Genomic DNA, 27,736 nt, shown 5'->3' on the forward strand with positions numbered 1-27,736 from the left:
CCAGCTCTGGAGCAGGATGACAAAGGCGTGCAGGTGGATTTGCAGGACCTCGGTTACGAAACCAGTGGCAAGAGTGAGAACGATAGGGAAGAGAGCAGTAGCACAGGTAGACGGCATTTAGACAGACGCTGCATGGTCTGTCTGCGTGGACACTAATCTCAAATGTGGATAGATTCTCTCTCTATATGTCTGCATGAGGAGTGAACAAAAGCAACTGTAACACTGTCTTCTGTTTGGGGTCTTATAACAACACGGTTTCTTCTGGTTTTTCTTGACACTATTCACACATTTGAATGAGCTGTCAATCTTCTGCATTGACAAATTCTTGCATGTTACCACTCTGAAATTTGGGAATGTCTTTCCAGCACTCAGTAACCTTTCACTTATATATCTTGTCTTATTTTACAGTTGAGCTGTATCTTAAATGATTTGATCTTTCCTCACATGTAATTTCCAAACTTTATAATCTTTTCCTGTTCCCTGTTTGATAGTTTTTGTGTCCCGTGTGTTGCCAGATATAGAGGTCGGTGTCAACCCCAGTTGCAGTGCTTCTAGTCTGCCTTCGCTGTTGAAACATGAGCAGGCCACTTTCTCCTCTACGGAAAACCTTGACTCAACCTCCAGCACCCCGTACCCTAGTTCCCCAGCTCTCAGCTCAGCCAAGGTATTAAATTAAACGACAGTCTTTCAGTTTGATCCCATTCAAAGACAATTTGCTGCTGTAAATGTGTAACCCAACAAGTTATGACGCTGCTGTCTGTTTTCAGGTCAGTCTGAAAGGCCTGCAGGTGTATGAGGACTACGGTGTTTCTGAGGACCCTCTCCAGCTTCAGACACAAGTCAGAGAGCTGAAGGTCCAGCTGGAAAGCCAGACCAAACTCATTCTCCAAATGCAAAGTCTTCTGCGAAGGAACTCCCTCTCCAGCGACCTCGTCGCCAACGCCTCTGACCCGTCGATCGTCAGGGATCAAGAAGGGGCGCAGAGAGAGGACCATACCCACGATAGGAGCTACAGAGGCGGGCAGCTAAGAGAGAAAAAGGAGGGGGAGAACCAGGCGATGAAGGATAAAAGAAGCCGTCTGAATATGGAGCTGGAAAGAGAGAGGACACTGAACAGAAGCACGAGTGAACCGCTGCAGCAGACACGCAGCGGCTCTACATCACCTGCAAGGTCAACATGCTCTTTCAGTGTATTATCAATAACAGACTATTTTTACACTGAGTGAAAGCTGCACAGTCATTTTGAAAATCTTAACTCATGCTGTGTTGTTTTTTTTTACCCACTTGCCCTCATTCTGTCTTCTCCACAGACTGGACTCCCTGGTGCAGTCCCAGGCCAGGGAGCTGTCACAGCTGAGGCAGCAGATCAAGGAGAGCCGTGGTCTGGGAGTCCTGCATCGTCGGCAGCTGCAGGAGCTGAGCAAGGCCTTCAAGGAATTGCTGCAGGCCGGTAAAGTCGACCACTACATGGGAGATGTGGTCAAAGAGCAGCTGGACAAGAGCCTGAGCATTCTGGACAGGCTGGAGGGACGGCTGGACAAAGGTAGCTGCTGCTGCCGCCTCAGTGGTTTATGCATTCCTCTTCTTTTGAGGAATGATGCTAATCAGAGCCAAATCATGAGCCAAAACACACTTAACTCAAGCAAAAACACTGATAATTGAATGATTAAGAACGCCATAAGGGCCGACCGTAGCACCGTTTATCGAAACGTTTTAAACAGCAGCTGTGTTTGAGTCATATGACAACAACACTGACCTATTATTGTGTAGAAACGTCTTGATGTGTTAACCACCAGCAGAGAAAGATGAACACAAAAGAGCAGTCAGTCATAACTGATTTTTACAGACAGGTCCTTGACAGCATCTTTTCCTCTGTCTGCTAGGAGAGTCTCATCTGGATAATGAGGACGTGGCGGCTCTAGAACTGTCTCGCAGGTACGTCTCAGCCTCCCATATTGCAGGTTAATGGGATTGTGAATTAAATTGTCCTGATGCTTTAATGACACATGAGAGGAGGCTAAATATTATACGATTGTTAAGTTAAAGAATTACAAAGAATTATCATACACCATGAGGTTTGTATTAGTTTTCAGTAATTCATATTTATTTAATTAACAACAAGTGCAACCAATGCTAACAAAATGATTTTACCAACTACTGATGCAATGATTCGCTTTCATTTACAAACTCATCTTAAGTCATGATTGCTGCACCCAAGACAGTATTTTGTTTCTGCTGTGAAAAGAGCATTCATTCATTCATTTTTGGCTTTACTGTTATATTAGGTGAAACCACATATTTTCTATTATGTATTCTGATTCAGCAGTTTTTAAAGTTAATATAATGTATTTTAATAGTCTTGTGCTTTTTGAGGTTATACTGCACGTGTTACTGCTTGAGTTTTTAGGGTCATGAGCTGAGCTGTTGTGATGTTTGTCTCATGACCCCTTTAAAGTCCTCCCCCACCTCCTGCCAGCCAATTGCCTTATGACCCCAGGCTGTGCCTGTATTGTTGATTTTGAATAGCGTCCCGCTGTTGACCTAATTTTATCTGTGTGTCAACCAAAACATTAAGGTTACATTGCCCCTAACTGGGTCACCGGTGCCTCTCAGACATCAGGACATCATTGAACCATTATGAAATACTGATTGGATGTTAAAGTATTTTTATTTCCTACAATTGCCAGAAAAAAAATGATCTGATGCAGTTTTCCCATGTTATGATAAATAGTAAAACCATAGTGTCTGTAGTTCTAAAAATTGCAATTAATTTTTGACATTAATTTTTGACATAACATTGACTTCAACATATTTTTTATATTTATACGTATATTTTTTTCTGAAACCTGGAAAAAAAAACACAGGAAAATGATTTTCTCATGAGAGACAGAAAGTAAAAGTTGCTCTCTGCGGTCATACTGACATACATTAATCCACATTATTACTGACGCGGGCAGTCTTGGGGAGCTTCAGCAGGGATCACAGTCACTGCTGTCCTATCAGGAGAGCGTGAGAGATCTTCCTGACAGCCCGGCTAGAATCCAGCAGGAGATAGATAACCTGCGTCTGGAGCTAGAGGGCGAGCGAGAGCTGCTGCAGCAGCACATCAGCCTCCTCGTCCAGCAAAACCTCACCCTGGCTGAATGCACCAGGGAGCAGTTGGACCTGTGAGTGGGTCTGATCCAGACAGACAGCGTGACGTTTGCTGTGGACTCCTTTCTTCATACTTTCCAGCTGTGTGTTTCTGCTGAAAGTTGCAAACCCTCCTTTTCCAAACAGTTTTCTTGATTTCTTTAATCTTCGGTTGTGCCTCTTGTTTGGGGGGGTTGTTGCCTAAGCTGTGTATTTCCCAGATTCATACTGTATGGTTTTGCTCAATCAAATCCAGATCAAATCCAGCTGTTGGGTGTTCTGGTGGTATTAACATGACTAATTCCCCTCCTCCTCCTCCTCCTCCTCCTCGTCTTCCTACTCCTCCTAGGTTGGCGAAAGAGCTGCAGGAGAAGAACCGTCTCATCCAAAGCCTGCAGAACCAGTTCAGAGGCCAGAGTCCCAGCAGCCACCACAGCTCCCACTCTGATCTGTACCACTCAGACAGGACCTCTTCCTCCTGCCACAGCAGCTCTGCTACACAGGGTGGCAGTCGAGCCCACAGTAAGTGCTTTTACATGATGTCAACACAAACAATATGTATGTAAAAGCTGCATAATCTCAGACGCAACACTTAAATATAGTCTTAATATTGAAATTCATTTGTGAAGCAGTCGAAAGCCAAATCCAATTATAGTCTTACGTGTCACAGAAGATGGCCCAGCCAGGTATAGCGTGAACAAGACTCTGGTTATGTTAGGCCACACTAGGATTAACTGGCTCCATTAAATATGCATATTTTTTCCCCCTTTTCTTGCCTCAGTGGTATGTCATTGAGATTACCTGAGTCCTTGTCCACGCGCCCGGACAGTCTAGCTGCAGCCTGTAATAGCACTTATTTTCCACTCAGATCCATTCTGTTGCAGTGAGGCGTCCCGCAGGACAAAGCACGCCGGCCAAGGGCAGAGTAGGGGTCCAGTTTCAGTCCACCTCCACTTAAAGTTGCATTATTCAGTGGCACCTATCCGGTTCAATCTTCAAATTGTGTTTCCCTCGAGAAAAGAGACAGTGAAGGCTTGTGACAGAGAGAAGTGAAGCATGTGGATATGTGACCTAAACTGACATTTCCTTCAGTGCTACAACACAAGCATGTGTTAGCATGGAGGCTATAGCAACTAAGGATATTCTAGCTCAGCATCATCTAGTGTTAGGGATTTAATAATGAATTATTAGGAGAGACAGGATCACATTTTTGACATTTTCAGCGTCTAACCGTTGCCGTCTCCCTGTGCGTGTTCAGGCCAGCGACACCTCGCTGATCGGACGGTGGGAGGAGCTCAGGAGGAAGATGTGTCCGGTCACAGGGAGGCTGCCAGCAGACTGCAGGGCCTGCAGAGGGAGAACGGGCGACTGCAGGAGAAGCTGAGGGGCAGCGAGGAGCTCAACGCCACCCTGCGCAGAGAGCTCGACCTGCATCGCTCCATCATGGCCCAGAACAGCTCCCACCATCAGGAAGAGGATCACAGCCACGAGCAGGAGGAGTCAGGGTGTCAGACGGAAGCACATAAACACGATGGAGACGTCGGCTCACAAAAGAATGCTTCTGAACAACCTCACAACATGAATTCAGGTAAATATTGTTAGATAGTTCAGACTTTAGTTGATACAACACACTTAACACAACGCTGTAAACAAGCAAGATGCTCTCAAAATTCCATTTATACAGCTTTTGTAAGACAAACAAATTGTGATTTGTGCCTTTTATGTCGATGGTGTAGCAACATTATTTGAATAAACACATGCAGCATTGTTTATTAAAGGGGCATTCCACCATTTTTACACTTAAAGCTCAGTTTCACTCTTTACAAAGACACTATTCAGCCTGTGACAACAGCTGAATTATGTCTTCTGTGGCTCTGGAGGGAGCTTTCCAAAAGCAGGAAAAAACAAGCCTGATGATGTCATAGTGATGTCATCAGGGTTATCCTAGCTTGGGCTTGCCATTTTAGCAGAAAGCCTGTGTTACAAACTTGGGGTGTGGAGCTTGAAAGACAGACATTTACTATCCATTACGTTGAATTATGGGAAATGTAGGATCCTGTTTTTCTCGCTGGACTCATGCTAGGCGCTAAAAGTCAGGATATCTCATCCCCTGCAGCTTCAGTGTTGATGATTCTTTTCTTAATCTGTCCTTTGTAAGTCTCCCATCTTTATATACGTGCAATACAAAATCCCCTTAAAGTACTGCTTAAATTTAGCTGTGCTCATGTGTGTCTGTCAGACCTGCTGGCAGAGCATCTACAGGAGATCCGAGCTTTGCGGCAACGCCTCGAGGAGAGTATCCGCACTAACGACCGTCTCAGGGAACAGCTGGAGAGGAGACTAGCCGAAGTGGACAAAGACTCAGGTACATACCTAAAATCTAACACAGTCTATTCTCTCTCTGTCAGTTTGATTGATTTGTGTTACTTGTGAGATTTGGCACAAAAAAATGAATATTTACTATTATCCAATGTACTTATGCCCTTATTTCCTGTGTTAAGCAGCTACCAACATCTTCATCCACGGCAATGAGGAGAAGGGTCAGCTGGCCAACGAGGTACGATTCCTCTGGGGACAAAACCAAGCCCTGAAGGAGCAGCTCAACATGGGGTCTAGAGGTAAAACACACAGCGTCTCACAAGTTAACTTTAACCTGTAATCAGGAACACGGACCGACAGAGATGGAGCATAGTTATTTCGCTCATATCTTTATGGAATACACACACAAACATCTCACTAACTCAGACATCTTAATTCCCTCCAGACAAGCAGAAAGAGAACGAGAAGTTGCGGGAGACTCTGGCCAGGCGGACGGCCAAACTGGAGCAGAGCAGAAAGGAATGCGAAGCTCTGATGCAGGAAAACGGTCGACTGCAGGAGAGGCTGGAGCTCAGCAGCCAAGAGAACGCTCAGCTGCAGGAGTCACTGCACTACAGCAAGGAGGAGATGGACAGGTACAAACACACACACACACACACGACATCCCATGATTACCACTCTCCTCCACGCAACCCGAAACTACACAAGGCTGCTAATTACCATTATAAAGAGTCATTACAATCACCATTATTCCATATTATTAGTACAACTCTGAAACACGAGAGTCGGATCATTTGAAGGCTCATCCGTGAGCACGTGCATGCACATATAACGTAACGACGGCATGTGACCTCTCACCCCGGGTCGTACTGACGCAGTCGAGCGAGGCCGACACCTGAAACCCGGAGTCTGGTTTTACTGTCAGATCACTTTCCTTTACTTGTCACTCTTGAGTGTGTGTGTGTGTGTGTGTGTGTGTGTGGGGTTGTGTACTATACACACGAGGCTCGTTTTTACCGATTTTCACTGAATAATACTGAGAAAATTGTTAAAAGTAGCAGTTTAAGCTGAACTTCACCCTGATTTTATGTCCCCCATTCATGCAAAAGTTGTGTTTCCTACTGAAAGGAGAAACTTTGCACCAGTTGAGCAGTAAACAAGATCATCTGGCATCAAGGAGAGTGAGAAAAAAAAGTTATAGAACCAATATTGGTTTAACTACTGATGAAATGATATTTTTAAAATCTTAAAAAATCCAAATAAACAGATTGTTTGTGATAATAATGAGCCCTAAGTGTACATAATGTGTTTAAGAGTAGATTTAATGTATATAACATGACATTTAACCTGAGCTCTAACCTAATACCTGTCCCTACATGTTTATATATGAATTGTCATTGTTTTTGATAGTGTTGCTGTCCTTTAACTAATCTTTTCACCATTCTTATCGCTGAATCTTGTGTTTGTGTTTTGCGTTTCCAGGCTGCAGTGTGAGGTGAAGCTCCAGAGGCAGCAGCTGTCCGACTCCCAGCATGTGCTCCAGTCACTGCGGGTGGAGCTGCAAGTTTACGAAAAGATCAAGACCGAAGCTCAGAAACACGACGGTAGTACAAGTTTGTTTTCTTTAAAAAGAAAAAAAAAAAAAGTTCCATGTATGTATGTCGTTCAAATAATTGATTTATTGATCGATGGTGGGACGTTGCTTTTAAATCTGCAACTCTGAGACAGTCAGAGAGAGGTCAAGTCTTTGAAGCTGATCTCTTTGACTTCTATCTTGGACTTGAGCCCTCTTTTAATTATAGCTGTGCTTATGATATTGCTGCTGGGATTTCTCTGACACAGTGTCAGTGATTTTGAGTCCTTTAAAATCATTGTGCAGGGAACACTTTTAACTCTCGGTAGATGATATGATGTGGTTAAATTTTTAGGAACAAAAAATGTCCTTTTCAAAGACTGATCACAGGTCCAAACTTTAACTGGAAAAAAGAATAGAAAAAGTCGACATGACTGCATGATAGTAGAAAAAGTAACAAGTAAAGATACTGTGAATTATACAAACTGAACTAGTGAAATGGAAAATACTGTTAACAAGGGAATGCTACATAACTGTTTAGTGGTCACGGCTAAATGAAGCTTTGTGAGGCATTGTGTCAGAAATAAGTTTGTTACTCAGAGCTTCATATGAAACTCTTTGCACTTTGCCATCTAGTGGTGCAGCAAACAACCTGCACCTGAATGTTCTACATTACACATGAAGCCACACATCAGCTGTTTGGGAGGATTTGAGGATAAATCTTGTTTGATAATATCGAGGATAAGACGTTTCAGAGCTGAAAGTAATCAATGAAGAGTGACAGTAGGGTTCATGTGACGTCATGACAAAGTGAAGGTGCTTATCAACACACTTATCTAGTAGACAGATAATTAATATTTGTGTTGTATCGGCAACCACATCTAGGTTTATAATGACGACTCTCTTCAATTCTACCGTTACTACAACCCACACAGTGTCCAACTCAGTGAACTTTATAATACTGGTTCAGACCAGTTTCAAAGTTCGCTGACAAAACAAATCAGTCAACTGTTTCCAACGTCATCAGTCACATGATTTTTGTAGTTTTAATGTAAGATCAGACATTAGATCACTACTAGTCTGTTAACTTTGTTCAGTTTTCACCTCAGTAATGCATTTTAATTGTTGGATGTTGTGAAGAGAAACAACCCAGCCGACACTTTTCACTCCGAAATGCTTCCATATTCTTTTCAGAACCTGAATTTCCTGTTCATGTTTTTCCTCACAAACAAGATGACGTTTTCCTCTCCTTTCGCCAACCGAGCAGAATCCAGCGAGACGACCCTGCAGCCCGTCCCCGTCCCTTCCTCCGGCTCCGTCGATCTTGGGGAACTGCTGTCTGAGATCAGACACCTGAGGCTGCAGCTGGAGAGGAGCATCCAGACTAACACGGCGCTGCGACAGAGACTGGAGGAGCAGCTGCTCCGAGGACAAAACCGCTCTGAAACCATCAACATCAACTACCTGCTGTCCTCTCCCGGTAAACACAAGACGCAAATCACCTGTGACACGTATACAAAGACATGTCAACTGGAACCTGCCAGGTCACGTCACTGTTCTTTTTTGTTTATATTTGTCGTAGATGAAGGAGGCAGATCACCAGGTCGTGAAAGCTGTGATCCTCAGCGTCACTCGTTTCAGACTCATAACGAACACACCAGCGTCCTCTACGGTAAGACGACCTCATTAGAGATGGAATTAAATGTTTAATGGCAGTGATATGATATAGATATATACAGATTATACTTGTTGTAAATCAGTGTTGTGCATTTAAGAGATATTTTTGGGGCTGCTCATATCTTTCCAGATGAAAAACGTCGCGCTCATTCAGAGGTGGACGGTTGGTCGGTCAGCAGCAGCTCCGGTGAGAGTCTCTCCGGCGCTCCCTCTCGCCTGGTGCCGGGCCACCGGATGTGGGCCAACCGCAACGGCCGCCACTTTTTGGGCTTGATCGAGGACTACAGCGCCCTCCGCAAGCAGATCTCAGAGGGCCGGAAGCTGTCGCGCAGCATGGACTCACAACTGCAGGAGTGTCTGCTCACACTCAGACAGCAGGGCTCCGACAACAAGGTACTTCTGACTATTTTAGAGATTTTTGTGCTTTGTTTTTTAAAAATGTGGATTTATTCCAATCATAGTTTGCAAGCCACATCGTCTTTAGAGTCGATGTCATTGTGTTTACATTTAATCAGGTGATAGAACAGCAGCATCTGAAGAGTCTGTCCGTCAACATGAACACCATGCAGCAAGTGTTAGAGGAGGCCGGTCGGCTGCTCAAACTGGTGTGGAGAGTATCTCTACCAGCTGGTAACGCTGCTGGAGACAACAGCAACAACCAGCAGGTAGACACACGCGCACAAACACACTTATTCTTTATATCTAACCAAGTATCTGCGGAGCAAATCTTAATCTTTTTATCCCGCGTATCAGGATGAGCTGCTGAAGAACGAGATAGCCAGACTGAAGAGCAGGCTGTCACAGCAGGAGAGGATGCTGAGCGGAGCCGTGAAACGCCTCCGAACAACCAACCAGCTCAAAGAGGGGATGGAGAGGGTCATCATCGACCAGTGTAGGATTATCTTGCTTTACTTTAGCAGCTTATATTGTACACTAGAGCTGAAATAATTAGCTTATTGTCAGATAATTTATCTGCAACCTTTTTTTTTTTTAAGCCAAAATGTTAAATATTCTCTGGTTACTGTTTCTCAAATTTGAGGATTTACTATTTTTGTTGCTTTATATCATTATAATCTTGAGCACTTTGAACAATTTTGTCATTTTATAGAATAACTGATTAATAGATTGGTCAGAAAAATAATAAACAGCTGAATAGATACTTAAATAATCATAACTTGCAGATTGAGATACTGTATGTGACTTGATTTTTGTTTGTTTTTTAGTGTCTCTCACCCACGGAGTGTTGAAGAAAGCCAGGGGGAATTTAGAGGTGAGTTTACCCCCCAAAAAACACACACACACACCGCAGCCATAAAATGTCAAACAAATGTTCTCGTCTGCGTTGGTGAATTCTCCTTCAGTGAATCGCTCTTCTTCTCCTTCTCATCCTCTCCTGTGTGAAATAATGGTAGACAAATTACTGTACCCTCTTTGGCCTGAAAGGCCTGTCTGGAGGACCAGACGAAGGTCAGTAAGTTTGAGGTGCAGGTTTTCAGAGTGATCTGATGCATGAGACTCAGCTGGTTTGGTTTTTATCTGTTGCATGAAGCAAACACCCGATATATTATTTATCTTCATTTATGCACACAGCTGACAGTTTATTGCGTTCACTCGGCTTTTAACAGTCAATTCATACAAACAGTCAACAATTCATACAGTGTCAGTTTTGAACACAGTATGAATTGCGTCCGGACGGCTATTTTGAGTGACAGTGTGGATAAATCTGCATTTCTGATGCATGATAAAGGCAGTTCTACTCAGCTAAGACACTTTTTTAAAGGAATAGTTCAAGATTTTAGGGAATACGCTTTCTTGCTGAGAGGTAGATAAGAAAAATGATAAAACTCTCATGTCTGTCTGTTAAATGTGAAGCTACAGCCAGGAGACGTTAGTTTAGTTTAGCATGAAGACTGAAAACAGAAAGAAACGCTCACATCTTGTTTTATAATGACAGTTTTTGTATGGATTAAATAATCTAGATTAATGTTAATTAGTGAGTTTTAGAGGTGCTGGTTTTGGACAGACGGAGGCTAGCTGTTTCCAGTCTCAAGTTAAACACATCCTGGTTGTAGCTTCATATTTAGTAACAAATATGAGAGTGGTGTTAAACTTCAAAAATCAAACTATTCCTTTCAAGATGTCGGACGCATGCTTCAGTTGTCAAAGCTTGTAAAATGTCATTATTTTTGTTGTGTTTCACCCTGCATGTGTGAGATGTGAAGTGACTGTCCTTCAGCGTCTCCGGGTTGATGTCACAGTATGTTGTCAACCTGTTTTCTGTTACAGGAAGTCCCGGTCAATGGCCAGTAGGAGACACTACAGACCCTCAGCCCGAGCAGATAAGTGCTGTTGTCTGTAGAGCGACCGCAGGCCGTCACTCTGTATCATCAGAGGAAAACAACAGCGACGCCTCTTTCCACTGCAGCTACTAAACCTGCCGGTCCGCCGCCCCACACTGCTTCTGATAATGTAGCTACCTAATGTTCGTTAGGTCTTATCCTGCCTTCCTGTCCTGCTGTAAAACTGTCACCTTACTCTCCAGATATCGAAGCCTTTTTTTGTACTTTAATTGCACAAGAACGACCTGCCTATAAGTTGATTTGTTTTAGGTACTGAAGTTGTAAAAGTTTCTTTTTAAAAAAGTAAATGCCTTTTGTAAATAGTAATTCCTGCAACTGAAATATTTTTCCTTTTATTCTTTTTATATGATGCATATAAGAACATGAAAATGTATTTTATTACTGACTTTTTGTTTTTACCTGTCAGTTTATGTACAGGATGGTTCAAGGTGTGTTTCAGGAATTATGTGCAAATGCAGTAAAGAAAAAAGTTTAATGGTTCAACTTTTATGTCTGAAGCTGTTTTAATTTAAGCGCAACACACATCATCAAAAAAAAAAAAGTCCAAATTAGAACTTGTGGTACAAAAGTCCCTTTATTGGCATATACATTTAGGTACAAATCTTGGCAGCCGCTTCAATGTGTGTACATGGATAATAAGCACAGATAAGAAAATAGCAGAGTTAGAGAAAATGAAGAGAATTAGAAAAAGTCTATTGCAGTTTTACAAAGTAAGCTTTTCTACTACATTATAGATGAAATAAGATTATATTTGAAAGGTCTAATATTTTTATTTTTTTTTCTAAGTAGCACTTGAAACGTGTCTGGTCATTTCGTGTTGTCAAAGTGGCCTATAAAACTAGACCTTGGAAAGACGGACCGCAGTCGGTCACTGATGTTAAAGTAGCACCAAAACTTCTTCAGAAATCAGGCAGCTTTTCGTTGGCCTTTTGAACACTTTAGTTGTACTCATGTCAAATTTTAGTCGTAACAGCAGTTTTGGCAAAATGAAATGTTCAACAGGTTATCAAAAGTCTGGCTCCAATCATTAATAAACATCACATTATTAGAATAAACACTCACGCCCGGTCACAAATGTTTACTAATTAAACTACTGTAATCACTGTGTACTTTTACAATGAGGCATAACACCAGAAATGTTTTTTTTTTTCCCTGATGGTACTACTGGAAGTACAAAACAAAAATGCTGGCTTTGTAAAAGAACATTGAGATCTGTGAGATCTATCTCTGCACAAGTCTGACGAAGGCCTGAACGAGCTGGATGATCGGCTCCTGACCTTCATGGCTTCCCTTGGAGCCCGGTGTGGGTGGTTTGGACTGGGTGGAGGGGAGGATGCCGCTGGCCGGAGACGATGGTGAACCCCTGCGGAAGTGGCGGGACAGGCTCGAGAGAAGAGTGCTCTGCGGGGGGGGACAGATAGAAGAGATGAAAGAAATTAGATGATATTCTGTAGGTATGTTAAAAGCATACAGAAGATTTCAAACAAGGAGAGTTTAAAGACATCATGTGCACTTTTTCCACTATACTCTGAGGCTCTACTGGATTATCTTTGCATGATTTACACTTCAAAAAAACTTCTTAGAAACAAAAGCTTCAGAATGGACAGCTGTTGTACTTCAGGAACAGCCTGAAGTCTGGGCTTTTGATCTACAGGCAGCATTTTTACATACATTTGCCTCAAATTGTGGAACTTTGACCACATTTAACAGACATCTGACACTATAACAGCATAAAAAAAATACCAAAAGCATGACAAGAGAGTTATGACATCTCACCAGTTCAGAGCTGAGCTCCTGTTTGAGCCTCTGTTTGTCTCGAGGGAGGATGGAGGGATCTTTGAGACACCGAACCGCCTGTGAGATCAGCACGTAGAAACAGTTCTCCATGGTGAACATCAGCAGTGACCTGTAGAAAACAGAAAACAAAAATAAGTCACTGTCCCAAAGAAAAAGACTTAAGAAGACTTTTAATTTCAAATGAAGGCTCCATGATGATGAAAAAATACTTGCAATATTTACTCACTTCAGTGCTTGGAGCTCCTCTGATGATGCTAGCGAGGCGATGCTCAAGGAAACAGGTTCTTTCTTCTTTTCCATCTATACACAGAAAAAAAATCTTTTAAAGTCAGGGATCTTGGTTAACTGTAGCTGAAATTATTCATAATTACACTGAACATTTACCTCACTCAGCATGCTCAGGGCCACGTTGATGGTGGCCAGCAGGGTTCCGAACGAAGGAGCCACGTCAGGGTCGAACGCAGGAGTCGTGAAGCTGAGCACAAACAAGGTCCTATACTCTGCCAAGTCCATACACTGACAGATGCAGAAACACAGAAGAGCATCTCAGTTTCTCTATCTTCTCTATTATGATGATGTAGCTGGAAATCTGATGCTAATAATCAGGCTGACCTGGTCCAGGAGAATCTGGCAGCAGTCTGGTGTGAAGTGCTGCAGCGTCGCCAGCGTTTTGCTGAGGATCTTCAGGAGGCTGCACTGAACGGCCAGCAGGGCTTTCTGCTCGGCCTCCTCTCTCTCCCCTCCACCTGCTGCCTCTTTAGACGGGGTCTGGGGGGGGCGCTGCGTCCTGGGGAGGGGACCGGGGGGCAACGCCTCACCGTTTTTAGCCTGAGAAAAATTCCCGAAACACACAAACACGCAGCTGTTATTTATCTGGATATATAAACATCCCAAAGTGTTTGGTGGGACTCATTTAAACTCACATTGGTTATAATGATGATAATGATGCTGCAGAAATCACATATAAGAAATCATAGGATTGCCTGGTTTCTGACCTGGAGGTAGTGATGGAGCATCTTCTTACTATGGAGCAGATATGTGCAGGTCTGGCACAGGTAACACAGATTTACCTGCATGGATGAAAGTGAGAAAAAAAAAAAACTATTAATAAAGCTGAATAACTGACTGACAGTGAAGCCGTGGTGCCGTTATTATCGTGGCTGATGTGGAGCTTTGTTCTGGACTTGCCTGTATGTCTCGGAGCAGTTTGGGCAGGTGAAACTGCCACTCTTTACAGAAGCTTGAGAGCTGCAGCAGGAAGCCGACGGTGTGATCCGCCTCGTCCAAACACGCCAGACTCTGCACTGTTCGCACTGCATTCAGACACTGAGCAGGAGAAGACAGGACAACATGAAAGTTAGTGATAAACCCTGACTTAACTCCCGCTTAAATCTGTCTTAAGCTTTAAAGGCAACAACACTCACATTACTACAATCGTACAGTTTCTGTGGCTTTAATAACTAATTAATTTAATAAATCTTGATTTATATAAAGGCTCTAAATGAAAACAGGGTGTTCCAATAGCAGATTAATGTAAATAATAATGTTCTGTGGTATCACATTATCGCTCTACTGATGATATCTTTCATTGTGTGAACTTTCCCGCCATCCCAGTCGTACCTGTAATATGCGTTCTTGATGTACCCCGACAAAGTCCAGGGCTTCGTTGATGAAGTTGTAGCGCAGAGTCTTGAGCAGACTCTCCATCAAAGACATGCAGAGGCGATACACACCCGGCCAGCAGGCGGAGTCCTGGGACTTACGGGAGAAACTCTGCTCAGGGACATGGATATGTTATGTTATTATGTCATGTTAATGCACAAAGTACTGCCGTCTTACACGAAAGGCAGAAAAAAAAGTCTTTCTGTGAGGGTGTTGCTGTAATTTAATTTCTATTACCTGTGACGACCCGTTTGAAGAGACCTCATACACGCTGAGGAGAGGGAGGCAGATTGTCTGGATGACTCCTGCTCCAGCAACAGCTGCTGCCCCCTGCAGGAAGTATGAAGACATCTTAAACTTGATGTAAAGAATTCATTTAAAAACCAAACTGTAAGCTGGTGATATTCCTTATTGTTAACAAATCTCAAGAGAACAAAAAAACAACCATAATTAATCCTACTAACATTGCATGTGTGTCCAAAGCCTGATATATTTATTATTCCTCTGTGACAAAGAGCGTCATTGTTGTCCAAAAACTACAAAAAAACACATTAATGAGCCACACTGCTGCACCGGGTGACATGTTCCTACATTTTGATGACAATGTAGTATATTTTGGGTCAATTAAACACACAATCCTGTAACTGTAAACACCAAAAGTGTATTAATCACTTACTGAAAGTAGTCACCAACAATTGCACTACTTACTCCTAAGCTATATATTTGAGACCCATTCTTAAAGAATTATGTCTCCTAGGATCCAGTGGGTTTGGGGCTGAGTGCTGCACGCTTTTGGTATTTTTACAGCATATATTAGTAATAACAAAAACATAAAAAAAAGGACCGGCTTTATCCTTTAAATTTCAAAGTGTGTTTACCTGAGGGGTGCGGGCCAGCGTGAGCAGCAGGTGAAGCGCAGCTTCTGTGAAGTAGAGGTTATGTTTGGATCGCAGGCTGAGCTCCACGGCGCTGAGCACCGAGGGGAGGACAGGAACCTTCCTCATCACCGAGACCCAGTGCTCACCATCCTCGTCGGTGCGACACAGTTCCTTCGCTAAGTGCAGCGCTAGTACGCACACCTGAATAAAACAGAGGGGGAAAAAAATGTTTACTTTAAATCGGATTTACACTGTGGCTGTTTGCACTCATACATATAACTGATGGTAGTTTTACCCCTATCGAAGCAGTGAAAGTGAACAGTGGCAGAGATATATGTTCATCTCATCTTTAGTATTTCCTCTGCCTGAACACTATGCCAGACTATTAAAAACACATTTGATATCTTGAATGACTGAAGATAAATCTTGAAAATAAAGATCATTAATTTAAATATGTAACTGACTATTTGACACCACTGGAAGGAGAAATGTGGAGCCAAAACAGACATTTAAACACTCCTCCGCCTCCGCTCACCCCGTCTCTCTTGTCCTTCTGAGGGCCGCGGGGAGAGTCTGTCTCCATGCTGTCCTCTTCCTCCACCGTGTCTCCCATCTGGCTCATGTGACGAGTATTGTCTATGAGCGCCAGGGCCTCGTCTTTCACCGTCTCGCACACAGACAGCAACAGCTGGGGCAGCTGGGAAATCTCCCCGCCTGGTTAGGGTTGACACAGAATTTCATAAGCAAAAAAAAGACGGAACTACAGGTCTCTGCAGCATTTCAAACGCAGCTCCGCTTACCGTTGAGTCCCTGAATCTGCAGCACAGAAATGAGTGCAGAGAAGATTTTGGCTTTGGTCCTCTCCATCATCTGCTGGTCAGCTTGTAGGACAGACTCCAAGATCAGGGAGAGGGGGGACAGGATGTCAGGAGCTGTTGCTACCACGCTGGAGAGAAGAAGAGAGCAGCAGGAGTTTATTGGGGATAAAGGAGGTAGAATGGTTGGCTATGACATTCATAGAAACCTATAAAGTTTCTCTGTCAAATGCAGGAATACGCACCCTCGCCACTGTTTGAGGAGGATGAGTAGTAGAGTGGCCATCATGGATCCGAGACGAAGACAAGGCACAGACATGGGTGTCGTAAGCTAAATTAGACAGAAATGGTTAGAAAGTAAAACAGCTTTTAAACAAAAAGTAAGTAAGTAAGAAGACAAAAAATTCAAGAAAATATGTTGTCAAGATGACTTACAGCAGCTTTAGTTCCATCGAGCACGTCCATGAAAAGCTTCAGCTTGGTTGAGTCTTCCGTTAGCTGCATCACATCCGACTGAAGACAGAAAATAAATTTTCATTGCAACAGTTCTGCTTTGTCATTTTGCAGATCAGCTCTTTCCTAAAAACACTAGTGAAGTCTTCAGGCAACGACTAAAAAAACACCACAACCATGACTGGGTTTACAGTAACATACGTGACTAGTGGAGAGTATCAGCAGCATCCGCCAGGCAGAGATCAACATCTGGGTCTCTGCGAAGTAACAGATGCCTTCCTCCTCCATCTCCGCAACGTGGCAAACCAGAGATTTGACATACTGGGACCAGTACTCATACCGTCGTGCGTTGGAGAACTTCTGAAGACTGTCCTTCAGAGACTGCTCCAAGGAGCCACTGCAACAATACCAACACGATTAGCATAAATCAAAAAAGAGATTTGAGCGATCGCCTGTAACTGAGAGTGAAAAACATGAAAATTACCTGACTACATAGTAGATCTCCAGGCCGATGATTTTCATGACAAAAGCACAAGTTTCCAGAACACAAGGCTGAAGACAAAAGAAAATTCTTGAGTTGACACATCAGACATCCAAGTACTCGTGTAGTCATTATAGCAGAGTAAAAAGAGCAAAGTACCTCTGTGGTGTCTGATGGTGGGGTGAGCGTTCCGAAGAGAGGTGTTGTCAAATTTTCCCAAAACCTGTCTCTGTGTAAAAAGAGCAGCAATATATTCATAAGACTCCGTATTCAATCCAAGGTCAAGGTATGGATTGTCTTGGGAGATGTGCTTACTTGGTGCGTAAGACTGAGATGGCGCTATCTCTGCGGTCCTGCCAGAGGGCCAGGAGGAAGGCCAGGGCTGCTCGGTGGAGCAGGGGGGGACACCAGTACTTCCCCTGCTGTTTGGAGTCGATCAGGTCCAACACCACATGGAGGCAGCTCCACTCACCGAGCAGAAACTCCTACCAGTCAAAAATAACACGTTGAGATATTTTGAAGCACATCTTCAATTACACTTCTTTTTATTCTTTATATTCCAGTAGTTCTCACCTTTGACCCCTCACTGCCATCTTTGACTTCTAGGTTGAGGAAGAGCTCGATGAGGCCGGGCTGAGTTTCCACGGCAACGGTTAGAAATTCAAGGATCATGACCTTGATCCTCATGTCTTCTGTCTTGCTCTGGAGCCGAGTGAGGAACGCATCCCGAATGGCTGCTGCGTCGCTGCCGAGGCAGGCGTAGACGGACATGGGAGCCACCTAGAGACAAAATAAAAGATCAGCATCGATGATACAATATTGAGTCAAGAAACAAGCTCGTCAAGTACAACTGCATACACTGTGCGTGTATGCGGAAGCTCTTACTGTGGCGAGCCTTTTGAGCAGCTGGATTGCGAGCCGAGGCAACGCTGGGTCATGTTTGTGGTAAATGTATTTGGCCAGGACAACTATGAGGTTGTTGCCGTGACCGCCGTGCTGAGTCAGGGCCTGCTCCAGAGGGGACACGACGTCAGACGGCGGCTTCAGACGGATGACGTTGTTGGTGACAGAGAAGGCCAGTTTGACTGTTTGGATCAGGATCTGACCAGGACCCTCGGAGCCACAGCTGGACGGCGTTAAGAAGAGCGAAGAAAAAAAAAGAAAACAAAATGATTTAGAAAGATGGAAAGATTTTGGCAAATTATGTGAGAACATAACGAGAGAAATGTGGAAAGAGGAACAGAAAAACTTGACATGAACACCTGCTGGGCTGTGCAGCCAGGACCACATCTATGGTGTCCACTCCGACTCCCATGATATTGACGACTGCCTGTCCAGCCTCAGTGTTTGCCAGGCTGTAGATGCACAGAGACTGCAGGGTGGGAGTGCTGCATCAAGGAAGAAAAAAAAGAGAAAATCAACAACTTTACAAGTAAATTAACTACCTAATGTCTGCCAATAAATTAATCAGGGCTGCAACTAACAATCATTTTCATTATCGATTTAATCTGCCAGTTATTTTCCAGATTAATCATCGTTTTGTCCGACTAGATACTGTATTGGGTATTCCTTACCTGCCCTGATCCTCTCCCTCTGGGCTCAGATTGAGAATGGCATGGATCAGCTCCAGAATAAGACAACCTGCAGCGACACACAGCAGCCAGTGTTTATTCAGTTTTTTCTTTCATTTGTCAGTCTGGTTTCTGGGACAAAGAAACTTGCCAGCACTGTCATAAAGTGCCCTTACCTATCCTCTCCCTGACCCCGTATGTGTTATAACGCCATTTGTGGTAAGTGGGCAGCATCTCCTTTAACACGAGCAGCACACAGGGGATCAGGCCTTTGTTCTGAGTGCTGCCGAGCTGACCCTGAAATAATCAACAGAGGGAGATGGAAGAGAGATATGATGCACATTATAGCAGCAGGGCATTTAAAGCTAAAAAATAATATATTTACCTCTTTATTTTATGTAAAACTACAATGTTCAGCTGCTCATACGGCAAGAAAAACATTTGTGTGCATCTCATTCAGTGAAAAATACCTTGACCAGGGTTGTGATGAGACGGAGGAAGGCGATGGTCACAGCGTACTCCCCTCTGGGCTGCTCAATCTGGACTAGCAGGTTGCCGTAGTTACCTGCTTTCATCCCTTCAGCACTACAAAAAAAAAAAAAGTTAAACTCCTTGATGTTTTCCAGTCAAATTAAACACAGCACAGGACAAAGTTTGAGTTTTTCTTTACCTCACACACTGGGCCATGCTGGTCAAAGGGTTTGAGGCAAAGGGGAGGAAACCTGTGTGGTGCAGACTGGACCACACCTGAAAGTTTAAAAAGAAAAACAAACAAAAACAACATATTAAGTAGATGTGTGTGAAGAGGATTCAAGACTGTTGACACTAGAAGTAGCCAGTGTACCCACCTTCCCTGGCATCCTTGCAGCCAGTACGGAGAGGCAGTTCACACAGGAGGCGATCACGTCCACTGGAGGGTTGATGACCGACGTTAATCTGACGGACAGGAAACACACAAATTACAAGGGGAAAAAAAAAATTTTTCTTTCATTCTTGGTTTTAAATCAAGACTATTTTAAAAATGAAGTACAAAATAACAAATACACTTAATCAGTAACTTAATTTACCTCTGCAGCAGCATGTATATGCGTGAAGTGAGAGGCAACAGACAATCTGACACGGTCCAGTCTGTGCTTATGATCTTATGGACCAGATCCAGGATCGGCTTCACACGAACACAGTGAGCGATGACATCTAGTACAAGAAAAGGCAGAGGAACAGACACAAATTAACAATGCTGGGAAAATAAAATAAAATCAGTAGCGAAATAAATTAATCAACTGACAGAATAAGATTACCAAACATCTGCAGCAAACGTTTTAGAGCTACAACGATTAGGTGATTAATTGGCGGTTGCAGCTTCTCAAATGTGAGAATTTGAAGGGGTTTTTTTTGTGTCTTACATGATAATAAACTTTGGATTCTGGACGGTTGGATAAAGCAAAACATTTTAACATTATGATGGGCATTTTTCACAAATTTTCTGAAATTTTATAGACAAAAGGATTGACTGATTAATCGAGAAAATACTCTTCAGATTAAATCCATAAAGACAATAATAGTTAAATATTTTTAATGAATTTTTTTTAGTTTCATTGAACATTTTGGGCTGTTTACTAGAAATCAGTTTCATGACATTACTTTGGACTCTGAGGGTAACTTGCGATGATCACTTTTTCCATTTTCTAAATATAAATAATGATAATTACCATTGATGGTAATCATTACATGAATCACTAGATGGTTAATTACAATACTGCAAATATTGTGTAACGGAGCTTTATTCCTTATGTGTGAGGATTAAATGAGAGTCTGCTTGTGTAGGTAATGATGATTTATACCTGCGGTTGAAACAACATGGAGCAGCATCTCCACCTCACAGGTGAACAGAGTCCAGGAGCTGTAGGAGTAATCCCAGCGCACCACGTAGCCCTGCTCGCCTCCGATCATCACTTGGCCCAGCACTCCTTGTGGCATCCACAGGTTAGTCTGCCCCGTGCCTGATAGAAGTATGTCACACAAATACGCATCATAAACCAGACCCTCGGACATTCTTGGGCAAACAAAATTTTGAGTCTGTATTCAAATCTCACAGTAACAACCAAAAAACTAACCAAGCGGGTAGAGAAGTTTTGGCGTCTGTCTCCTCCACAGTGTCTCATCGTCCTTGGAGATGATATCATTGGGCTTATGTTTGTAAACTTGTGTGTAGAAGGACATCTTATCTAAAAAGTTGTACACCTGTCGCATAAAAGGTAAAAATACATTGCTTAGTAATTAAGATAAGGAAGTGAATACAGTGTGTGAGTTTGTTTCTGTGTGAAATTTACCTTTTTAACAGTCGACTTGTTTGACAGAAGTGCGGTTAGAAGCTGTAACAGCGGTCCGATCTTATGAGGGAACATCCCGACTGCACTGTCCAGGATCATTCCCAATCCCATGTTGGGCTTCTAGAATAAACATTTTAGGAAACAGGACAGATTATTTACAGTTCTCACTCTCATTATCTAATTAGTCTTCCTCTGTTATGTTTTGTTTTTTTTCTCACCATTTCCCAAAAGACTTCAGCCAGACTGGGAGCAGAGAGGACTTCACAGGCCGCATCGATCAGGTGGGAGCACTGTGTCGCCACACCGTCGGCCTGTCGCATGCGTTATGACGAGGGCAAATCACCAACACAGGTTACAAATATGAAAAATATGACCATGACGGGGGACATTTAATAGATAGACGTGTAAAAATCCGCCTGCGTACCTGTAAGCTTTCCTCTTCAAAAGAAATGATCACAAATGAAAGGAGGCCGTAGATACACATCTTTGCTGTGCTCGCTGTACACTGGAGAGACAAAGAGATGAAGAGTTTTATTTAGTATAACAATACAAATACAAATATGAGAATAAAGGATGATACCTTCTGGTATGTGTGTATTTAACTGGTGTTTAAATTTCAAGATGGAAAGGTGATTGGTGGTGAAACTTGTTATTTTCAGGAGGTCAGACCCAACCAGGTTTGGAATTTTTTATAATTTGTTCCCATTAAAAAAAAAAAAAAAAACTGTGCAAAAGTCCCCAAAAGCTTTTAGTTTTTGACTCCAAGAATGCGAGTACATTTTTAAGTGCGGTGTAACGTCTGGCTTCACTGCTGATATACACCACAGTTTGAGAGGCATGATTATGACTATAAACTGATCCACAGCTCAGCATGTTTCCCTTCTGCCAAGTGGTTTTTATTCCAGCCATCTCATTAGAGACTGATTTAGGTCTGTGATTACATTTAACTACCCGGTAGAAAAACCCCGAAGTACTCTTAACTCAGAGGATAAAGATATGAGAACTACTTGCTCTATGGCCTTTGATTAGAGCGTGGCTTAAGACCTCGTTAAACTTGATGTATTTCTGTTCAAAAGCGCGCAGCAACAGGATGACATTTCAGTATATTAGATATTGAGAGCAGCAGAGGGGCAGGGTTTTCCCAGCAGTAACAAGAGTAACCATTAAAAGAGAGACTGTTTTCCTTTAACTAAAAGTTATAGATTTTCTTTTTAATCTTCACTTCTTAAGAATGTGTATCTGTGTTCTCTTACGTTATTCCCTGAGACTCCGAGACCTTTCAGCATGGTTGAAAGGTACTGAAACACCGCCAGCTGCAGAGCGGTGTTGCCTATCCTCCTGACCACAGGGCTGGACTCGTCTGGTCTCAGCGTGTGTCTCAGCAGGACCCAGGCCAGCAGCACGGGACCATGATGAGGGATGTCACCGAACGTCAACAGCAGCTGATCCATCTCCTGGAAGACGCGGAGAAAATACGCAGGTTCAGATGTCTGTAAGATTTATTTTAGGTTCCTAAATCAATTCTTTCAGTCTGTGATAATCTTCTGCAATTTATGTGGATAAACGCTGATACCTGAAGATCTAAAGACAGCGTTCAGACAGATTGATGGAAAACAGTAAATTTTATATATTTTATGACTAAGATATTCCTCATATATTCATGAGGAATATCTTAGTCATGACCGGTCCGTATTTTACCAAGAATAAAAGTGATAAAAATTGAAAATAAAAAACAGAAATGTTTTTCCACAAGTTGAAATCTTCATTAGTAATTTCGCTTCTTTTAGTGTGTGTGTCTTTGGTGCAATTTTGACAAACACTGTTGCATCCAGCTCTATTTTTTGGGGGGGAGTTTTTCCCTTATTTGAATTGAGGGTCTAAGATAGAAGGTGTTGTATGATTGTACAGATTGTAAAGCCCTCTGTGGCAAATTTGTGATTAATAAATTCAGTTATGCAAATATAAAAATGGTTTGACTCCATGGTTGCATTACATTATGTTAATGTCTGCTGTATTTAAAGACTCATATCAAACCTTAACAACATCAGGAGCACTGGAGAACTGATGCTGCTCTGTACAGTCTTCCAAGGCGCACTTGTGCAGGAAGTCTATGTCCATTCCCTCGACCAGGATGAGAGAGCTCAAGTATCTGCAGATTAGAGAAACAGACAAGACGTTAAAGATCATGCATATAATAAAATAGTAAGCAATGAATTAGAGCCCGACCATAAATCAGCCACATTGATAAAGCACCCAATATTAGCATACTGCAGATAAACCAGTATTGGAGTTGACAGAAATGAGAGTGCAGAAATGTCTAAGATTTAGAAACAGTGACATCATTACATAGTTTGTCCCATTCAGTGCACATCATCACAATTCTTTAAATAACAATTTTAAGGAATCCTTGTAAAAAAAAAATTGTTTATGTTATATGTTTATGTAAAAAAAAAAAATCAATACCCGCTGATGTTTTGTTATTGGATTATTTTTTAACTCTTAAACATTGGTATCAGCCTAAACATCCGGTGAATGACCTATATGGTGTCAGATGTGTTTGTTTGTGGTTTGCATTTGTCATATAGATGCATGTTCTGTCTGCTAAGTTTGCAGTGCATTAAGTCACAAACCACAAATAGACATACCTTCCTGGATTACACGTCACTTGTAAACATGATCAAAAGGCACATACACACAAACTCTCTCAAAGAGCTCTTACCCGATCCGGTCAACCAGCGCATCCATGCTCTTGTCTACTAGGTGTCTGTTGGTCTGCCGCAAACCAAAACCCTGCTCTTTGAACATTTTGGTGAAGCTCAGCAGGTCAGACGGGCTCATCTCAAAGTACGCATAATACAGGAAGATGATCTCCAGCAGCAGAGACTGTTCTCTCAGACACTGCAGGAACCACCGTGACACCTGCCTCTCCGTCTGTCAAACACACAAAACGTGAAGAATTATATGCGGTATTTACATTAGATTTAGGTTACGATACACAGAGTATTAACCAAATGTGAACCAGACGTATGAACCACATAATCACCATCAGGTTTCCGTGGGTTTCCCATGTTGGTGCTTCTGCTTTGAAGAGGTTCTCAAACTGTGACTGGTAGTTGCTCACTAGGTCCTTCTCCAGTTTATTGACACAGTTAGAGTACTCAGTCTGGACAAAAACAAATAGTTATGTTAAAATAAGAACAACTAAAACCTTTTTTTTTTCTGTGTGAAATGCGAAAATAAAGCCATGTTATGAAATGATCCAACATGACCCAGATCCGGCTGCTTCTTACCCTGTAGGGATGTCGCTCATCTTGAAAGTATGTCAACAAGAGGAGGACACATCTGAGCAGACACATGCGCTCCTCATAGTAATAGTCCGCTATCTGTGGACACAAACACACATGCGGTCAAACTCACTGGATTAAATAAGGAAGTGTAAACTATACAGCAGGTATCAAGATACTGACCTTCAACAGCAGCGTCTGGCTTTGTCGCTCATCCTTGAGAACAACCTGTGTGGGAGATTCTGTTATTCACCATCTGAATATCTTTCATAATAATATCTTCATACAGTCTTACACATTGTAAAATGTGTTATAAATACAACCAGGTCAATGACATTTTTTTTCTTCAAGCCATGAATACCTTTATTGTACAGTTGTTGGTTATTTGACCTTAAACACCATATAATCAAATTTAAGAAGAGCAATGCTTTAAAATAGTAGAGACTTTTGTTCCTCATAGAAAATGGTGAATTTAATCTATTTTATAGGTTTAAAAAAAGAAAACTGTGACATATTTATCATTTTCTGTAAAATTCCAACACAACTGAATTATCAAAGAGAGGACGGGCACCTTTAATGAATCACGGGTTCCTCTGTAGTCCTCCTGTAAGTAACACTGTAAAAGCTGCACACTCTGCTGCTCATCAAGACCCTGTAACATTATTAAAGCATTAAGTCATTATGAAATCATCATAAAATGCACAAGAGGTCAACAGGAAGTATAGTCTTTCATTTTGAACTATGAATCATTGTGAATTTCAACTGAAATTTTTAACTCTTACCAGCAGTTTACTGATCCTCAGACCAAAATCCTTCAATGGTTGTGCAACATCTTTGTTCTCCTTCACTTTCCCAGCAGAAGAGGAACTGGAACAAAGGACGCTGAAAATTACCCCTCCAGTTGATATAAATAATAATGTATTTGATGTCAGAATCAAAATAACTGTAATATACCTGGGTGACTTGTAGTAACTGAGTCCTTGATGTAGTCTGTCCCAGTGTCTGTCAAGTTCTGCCTCTATCTGAGCCTATGACCGTTAGAGATTATATAATAAAGAGAGACAATCATTTGAATCATTGGGGCTAGTGTCATTTTCTGTACCCCTGTGTCAAAAATATGATCTCAGAGGGCAGTAAATCATACTTTCTTTATCAAAAAGCAACTAACTGATATTAGGATGTGTGATTTTGATAGATCTGAACCTACCAAATAAGTCTATTCCATTTATTACAAAAACTAGAATCAAATTACAACGCAACTATCTGACCACCTCCAAGACAAATCCTCTCACATTATATGCTGTTTTAGTAGCTACACGCTCCTATATATATACATAAAGTCATGTGACAAGAAGATGTACCGGCTCTCGCAGTGCTGATCTTCCCAGTAATATGGTCCATAATTCTCGACAGCTCCTAAGAGAAGAATGGATACATTTCAGTGAAACCCTCACAGACATCAATTAATTCACAGCAGTGTACATTGATGAGTAGTGATCAGATCATCTGCATGTCAAAGCACATTTTGGTCAACTAGGCAGATTAAGGACGAGCAATATAACAATACAAATCTGTCAACTTCTGAGGTTTTTCTACATCGTTTATACTGTAGTTGCTATTCTTTTGGTAGAAGGACAGAAGACTTGTCTTGTAATTGTCTGGTCATATTATCTATAAACAATATAATACCGATATATATCAGTATTGTGACATAAAATAACATACACTGTGATGAGTTTAGAGCTGAAACGATTGGTCAGTGCAAAAACTCTGTTGCTCAAACCTCTGAAATACAAGCATGTGTTGCTTTTCTTAGTCATATACAATCATAAACTAAATATCTTTGGGTTTTGTCATATAGCCTATCATTGTAAAATTAATTTTGGGACAGTTGAAGATGTCATCTTAGACTCTGGGAAGTTGCAATGGGCATTTTTCCCTATTTTGTGATACTACATTGACTAAACAATACATTGGATAAATCCATAATGAAAATAGTCATTAGTTGCAGCCCTAGATTAATTCTTTTTCTCTAAAAAACCTGTTGTAATACCTGTTGTGAAATAATTCCAGCAGCACCTCAGGGTTTGAAATTCAATAAGTAGTTTAAGTATGCACTGATACTGATAAAAAAAAAAAAGCTGTTGCAGTGTAAGCATCATTGCAACTTCAGAACTGATGGAAAGATTAGATGACTACATAAAGATCAATGTGTTGCAGCCCTTAAAACTAGATAGTGACACTCATGGATGCATTTCAAAACACCCGCCTTCAACGTTACACCTCCAGTCATTTTCCCCGATAAGAAAATTGTCAGTTCATATTAACTGTTAACTGACAGCAACATCCAGTTCATTTGATTTAATGCCAGGAACAAGGCTGGTGAAGCTTCAGTTTCTCCAGCGGTGTCTCATTTCAAGTATCAATGTACACTTAACTCTAACATCCATAGACAACTGTGCACCATGGTACCTTATCAATATCCACTTGACTATACCGAGATACTATTTGTTATTTTATATTTGAGTTAGTCGGTTTAATTATTGCATATACTAATTTAGCCTTTAATTGTATTTGTTTCTTTTCTATACCTGTTTGTTTTTGTATTTTGATTCATGCCAAGTGGATGTAATACTTTTATTTCCCTTTGAGTTAGTCTATTTAGTTACTGCATATACTAATTTAGCCTTTAATTGTATCTGTTTCTTGATTTATATGACGTGGCTGATGTAACGTTAACGCATTAATTTCCCTTTAGGATTCTCTGACTCGTGCGTCTATTTTCAAACTGCAAATGCGAAGGATAACATTTCCCATTCAAATAATCATAACTAACTTAGCTATTGTCCCCACACACTAGCTTCGCCTTTGTCACAAACACCAACTAACCAGAGCCGAGTCTCACCGATTATTGGAGCTAAATGAAAAGCGTTATGTCTCGAAATATGACCGACGTCTCCTCGTGTGGTTAAATAACCAGAGTTAACTTCACAGCTCACAGCGGTGACATGCTGTTGTTGACATGCGGCTGGCTGACACACACCGCGCTGTTGAAAGCATTCAAACGTTTAACTGCTAGCGCTTGCTAAGCTAAGTTAGCGTGGCGCTAACAGCTTTACAGACACACAGTCAAGTATAAATGTTACACTTAGTGGGGCTTGACAAGCTGACAAAGTTGTGTAGAAATGCTTCCTGGCGAGCACATTTTTAAGAAAAATGACTTAATAAATATAGACGTTAGCTAAAGTTTATTGCCATTTGCCTACCTGACGCTCATCTCCGATTCCGCCATCTTCGTTCCTGCCATGTGATTGGTTGTTATGCTCTGACGTCACCGCCGCCGTTGCCTTCTTCTTCCTTTTAGATGTTTTAGATGTGAACGGCAGTTTCTTGCATTACCGCCA

General features: G+C 41.9%; 2 protein-coding genes across 6 annotated transcripts in view; one reads left to right on the forward strand and one right to left on the reverse strand.

Moving 5' to 3' along the window:
- LOC121886029 (CDK5 regulatory subunit-associated protein 2-like) overlaps positions 1 to 11,544 on the forward strand; it is a 34,901-nt gene extending 23,357 nt beyond the window's left edge. For 2 of the 5 annotated variants that reach the window (XM_042395913.1, XM_042395915.1), the window contains exons 33-51: positions 5 to 106; positions 516 to 664; positions 768 to 1,171; positions 1,311 to 1,543; positions 1,884 to 1,935; positions 3,482 to 3,654; positions 4,391 to 4,720; positions 5,372 to 5,497; positions 5,634 to 5,750; positions 5,897 to 6,086; positions 6,934 to 7,055; positions 8,292 to 8,504; positions 8,607 to 8,696; positions 8,832 to 9,094; positions 9,217 to 9,366; positions 9,455 to 9,593; positions 9,925 to 9,971; positions 10,114 to 10,168; positions 10,988 to 11,544. In XM_042395913.1, the coding sequence (XP_042251847.1) occupies positions 5 to 106; positions 516 to 664; positions 768 to 1,171; positions 1,311 to 1,543; positions 1,884 to 1,935; positions 3,482 to 3,654; positions 4,391 to 4,720; positions 5,372 to 5,497; positions 5,634 to 5,750; positions 5,897 to 6,086; positions 6,934 to 7,055; positions 8,292 to 8,504; positions 8,607 to 8,696; positions 8,832 to 9,094; positions 9,217 to 9,366; positions 9,455 to 9,593; positions 9,925 to 9,971; positions 10,114 to 10,168; positions 10,988 to 11,133 (3,101 nt within the window). In that variant the 3' untranslated portion in view covers positions 11,134 to 11,544. The remainder of the gene's footprint in view (positions 1 to 4; positions 107 to 515; positions 665 to 767; positions 1,172 to 1,310; positions 1,544 to 1,883; positions 1,936 to 3,481; positions 3,655 to 4,390; positions 4,721 to 5,371; positions 5,498 to 5,633; positions 5,751 to 5,896; positions 6,087 to 6,933; positions 7,056 to 8,291; positions 8,505 to 8,606; positions 8,697 to 8,831; positions 9,095 to 9,216; positions 9,367 to 9,454; positions 9,594 to 9,924; positions 9,972 to 10,113; positions 10,169 to 10,987) is intronic. The other 3 variants (XM_042395914.1, XM_042395916.1, XM_042395917.1) reach the window with 3 other exon arrangements.
- A 72-nt stretch (positions 11,545 to 11,616) lies between these two features.
- On the reverse strand, positions 11,617 to 27,704 carry nup188 (nucleoporin 188). The gene is made up of 43 exons (XM_042395920.1): positions 27,599 to 27,704; positions 25,694 to 25,748; positions 25,287 to 25,360; positions 25,115 to 25,199; positions 24,904 to 24,984; positions 24,516 to 24,560; positions 24,339 to 24,431; positions 24,092 to 24,211; positions 23,768 to 23,979; positions 23,083 to 23,197; positions 22,302 to 22,502; positions 21,473 to 21,553; positions 21,267 to 21,359; positions 21,049 to 21,168; positions 20,833 to 20,959; positions 20,560 to 20,718; positions 19,786 to 19,912; positions 19,567 to 19,654; positions 19,389 to 19,465; positions 19,189 to 19,303; positions 18,895 to 19,015; positions 18,722 to 18,788; positions 18,410 to 18,535; positions 18,033 to 18,273; positions 17,721 to 17,927; positions 17,463 to 17,632; positions 17,307 to 17,376; positions 17,151 to 17,218; positions 16,868 to 17,063; positions 16,649 to 16,726; positions 16,459 to 16,544; positions 16,199 to 16,344; positions 15,934 to 16,112; positions 15,399 to 15,599; positions 14,758 to 14,850; positions 14,479 to 14,631; positions 14,047 to 14,184; positions 13,854 to 13,928; positions 13,471 to 13,686; positions 13,243 to 13,374; positions 13,085 to 13,158; positions 12,838 to 12,967; positions 11,617 to 12,462 (listed from the first exon to the last, which is right to left on the reverse strand). The coding sequence occupies exons 1-43, from the start codon at positions 27,637 to 27,639 to the stop codon at positions 12,283 to 12,285; spliced, it is 5,256 nt and encodes a 1,751-aa protein (XP_042251854.1). The 5' UTR covers positions 27,640 to 27,704; the 3' UTR covers positions 11,617 to 12,282.
- Between the last annotated feature and the right edge of the window lie 32 nt (positions 27,705 to 27,736).

The sequence above is a fragment of the Thunnus maccoyii genome, chromosome 19, assembly GCF_910596095.1.
Source record: "Thunnus maccoyii chromosome 19, fThuMac1.1, whole genome shotgun sequence".
NCBI classification, from domain to species: domain Eukaryota; kingdom Metazoa; phylum Chordata; class Actinopteri; order Scombriformes; family Scombridae; genus Thunnus; species Thunnus maccoyii.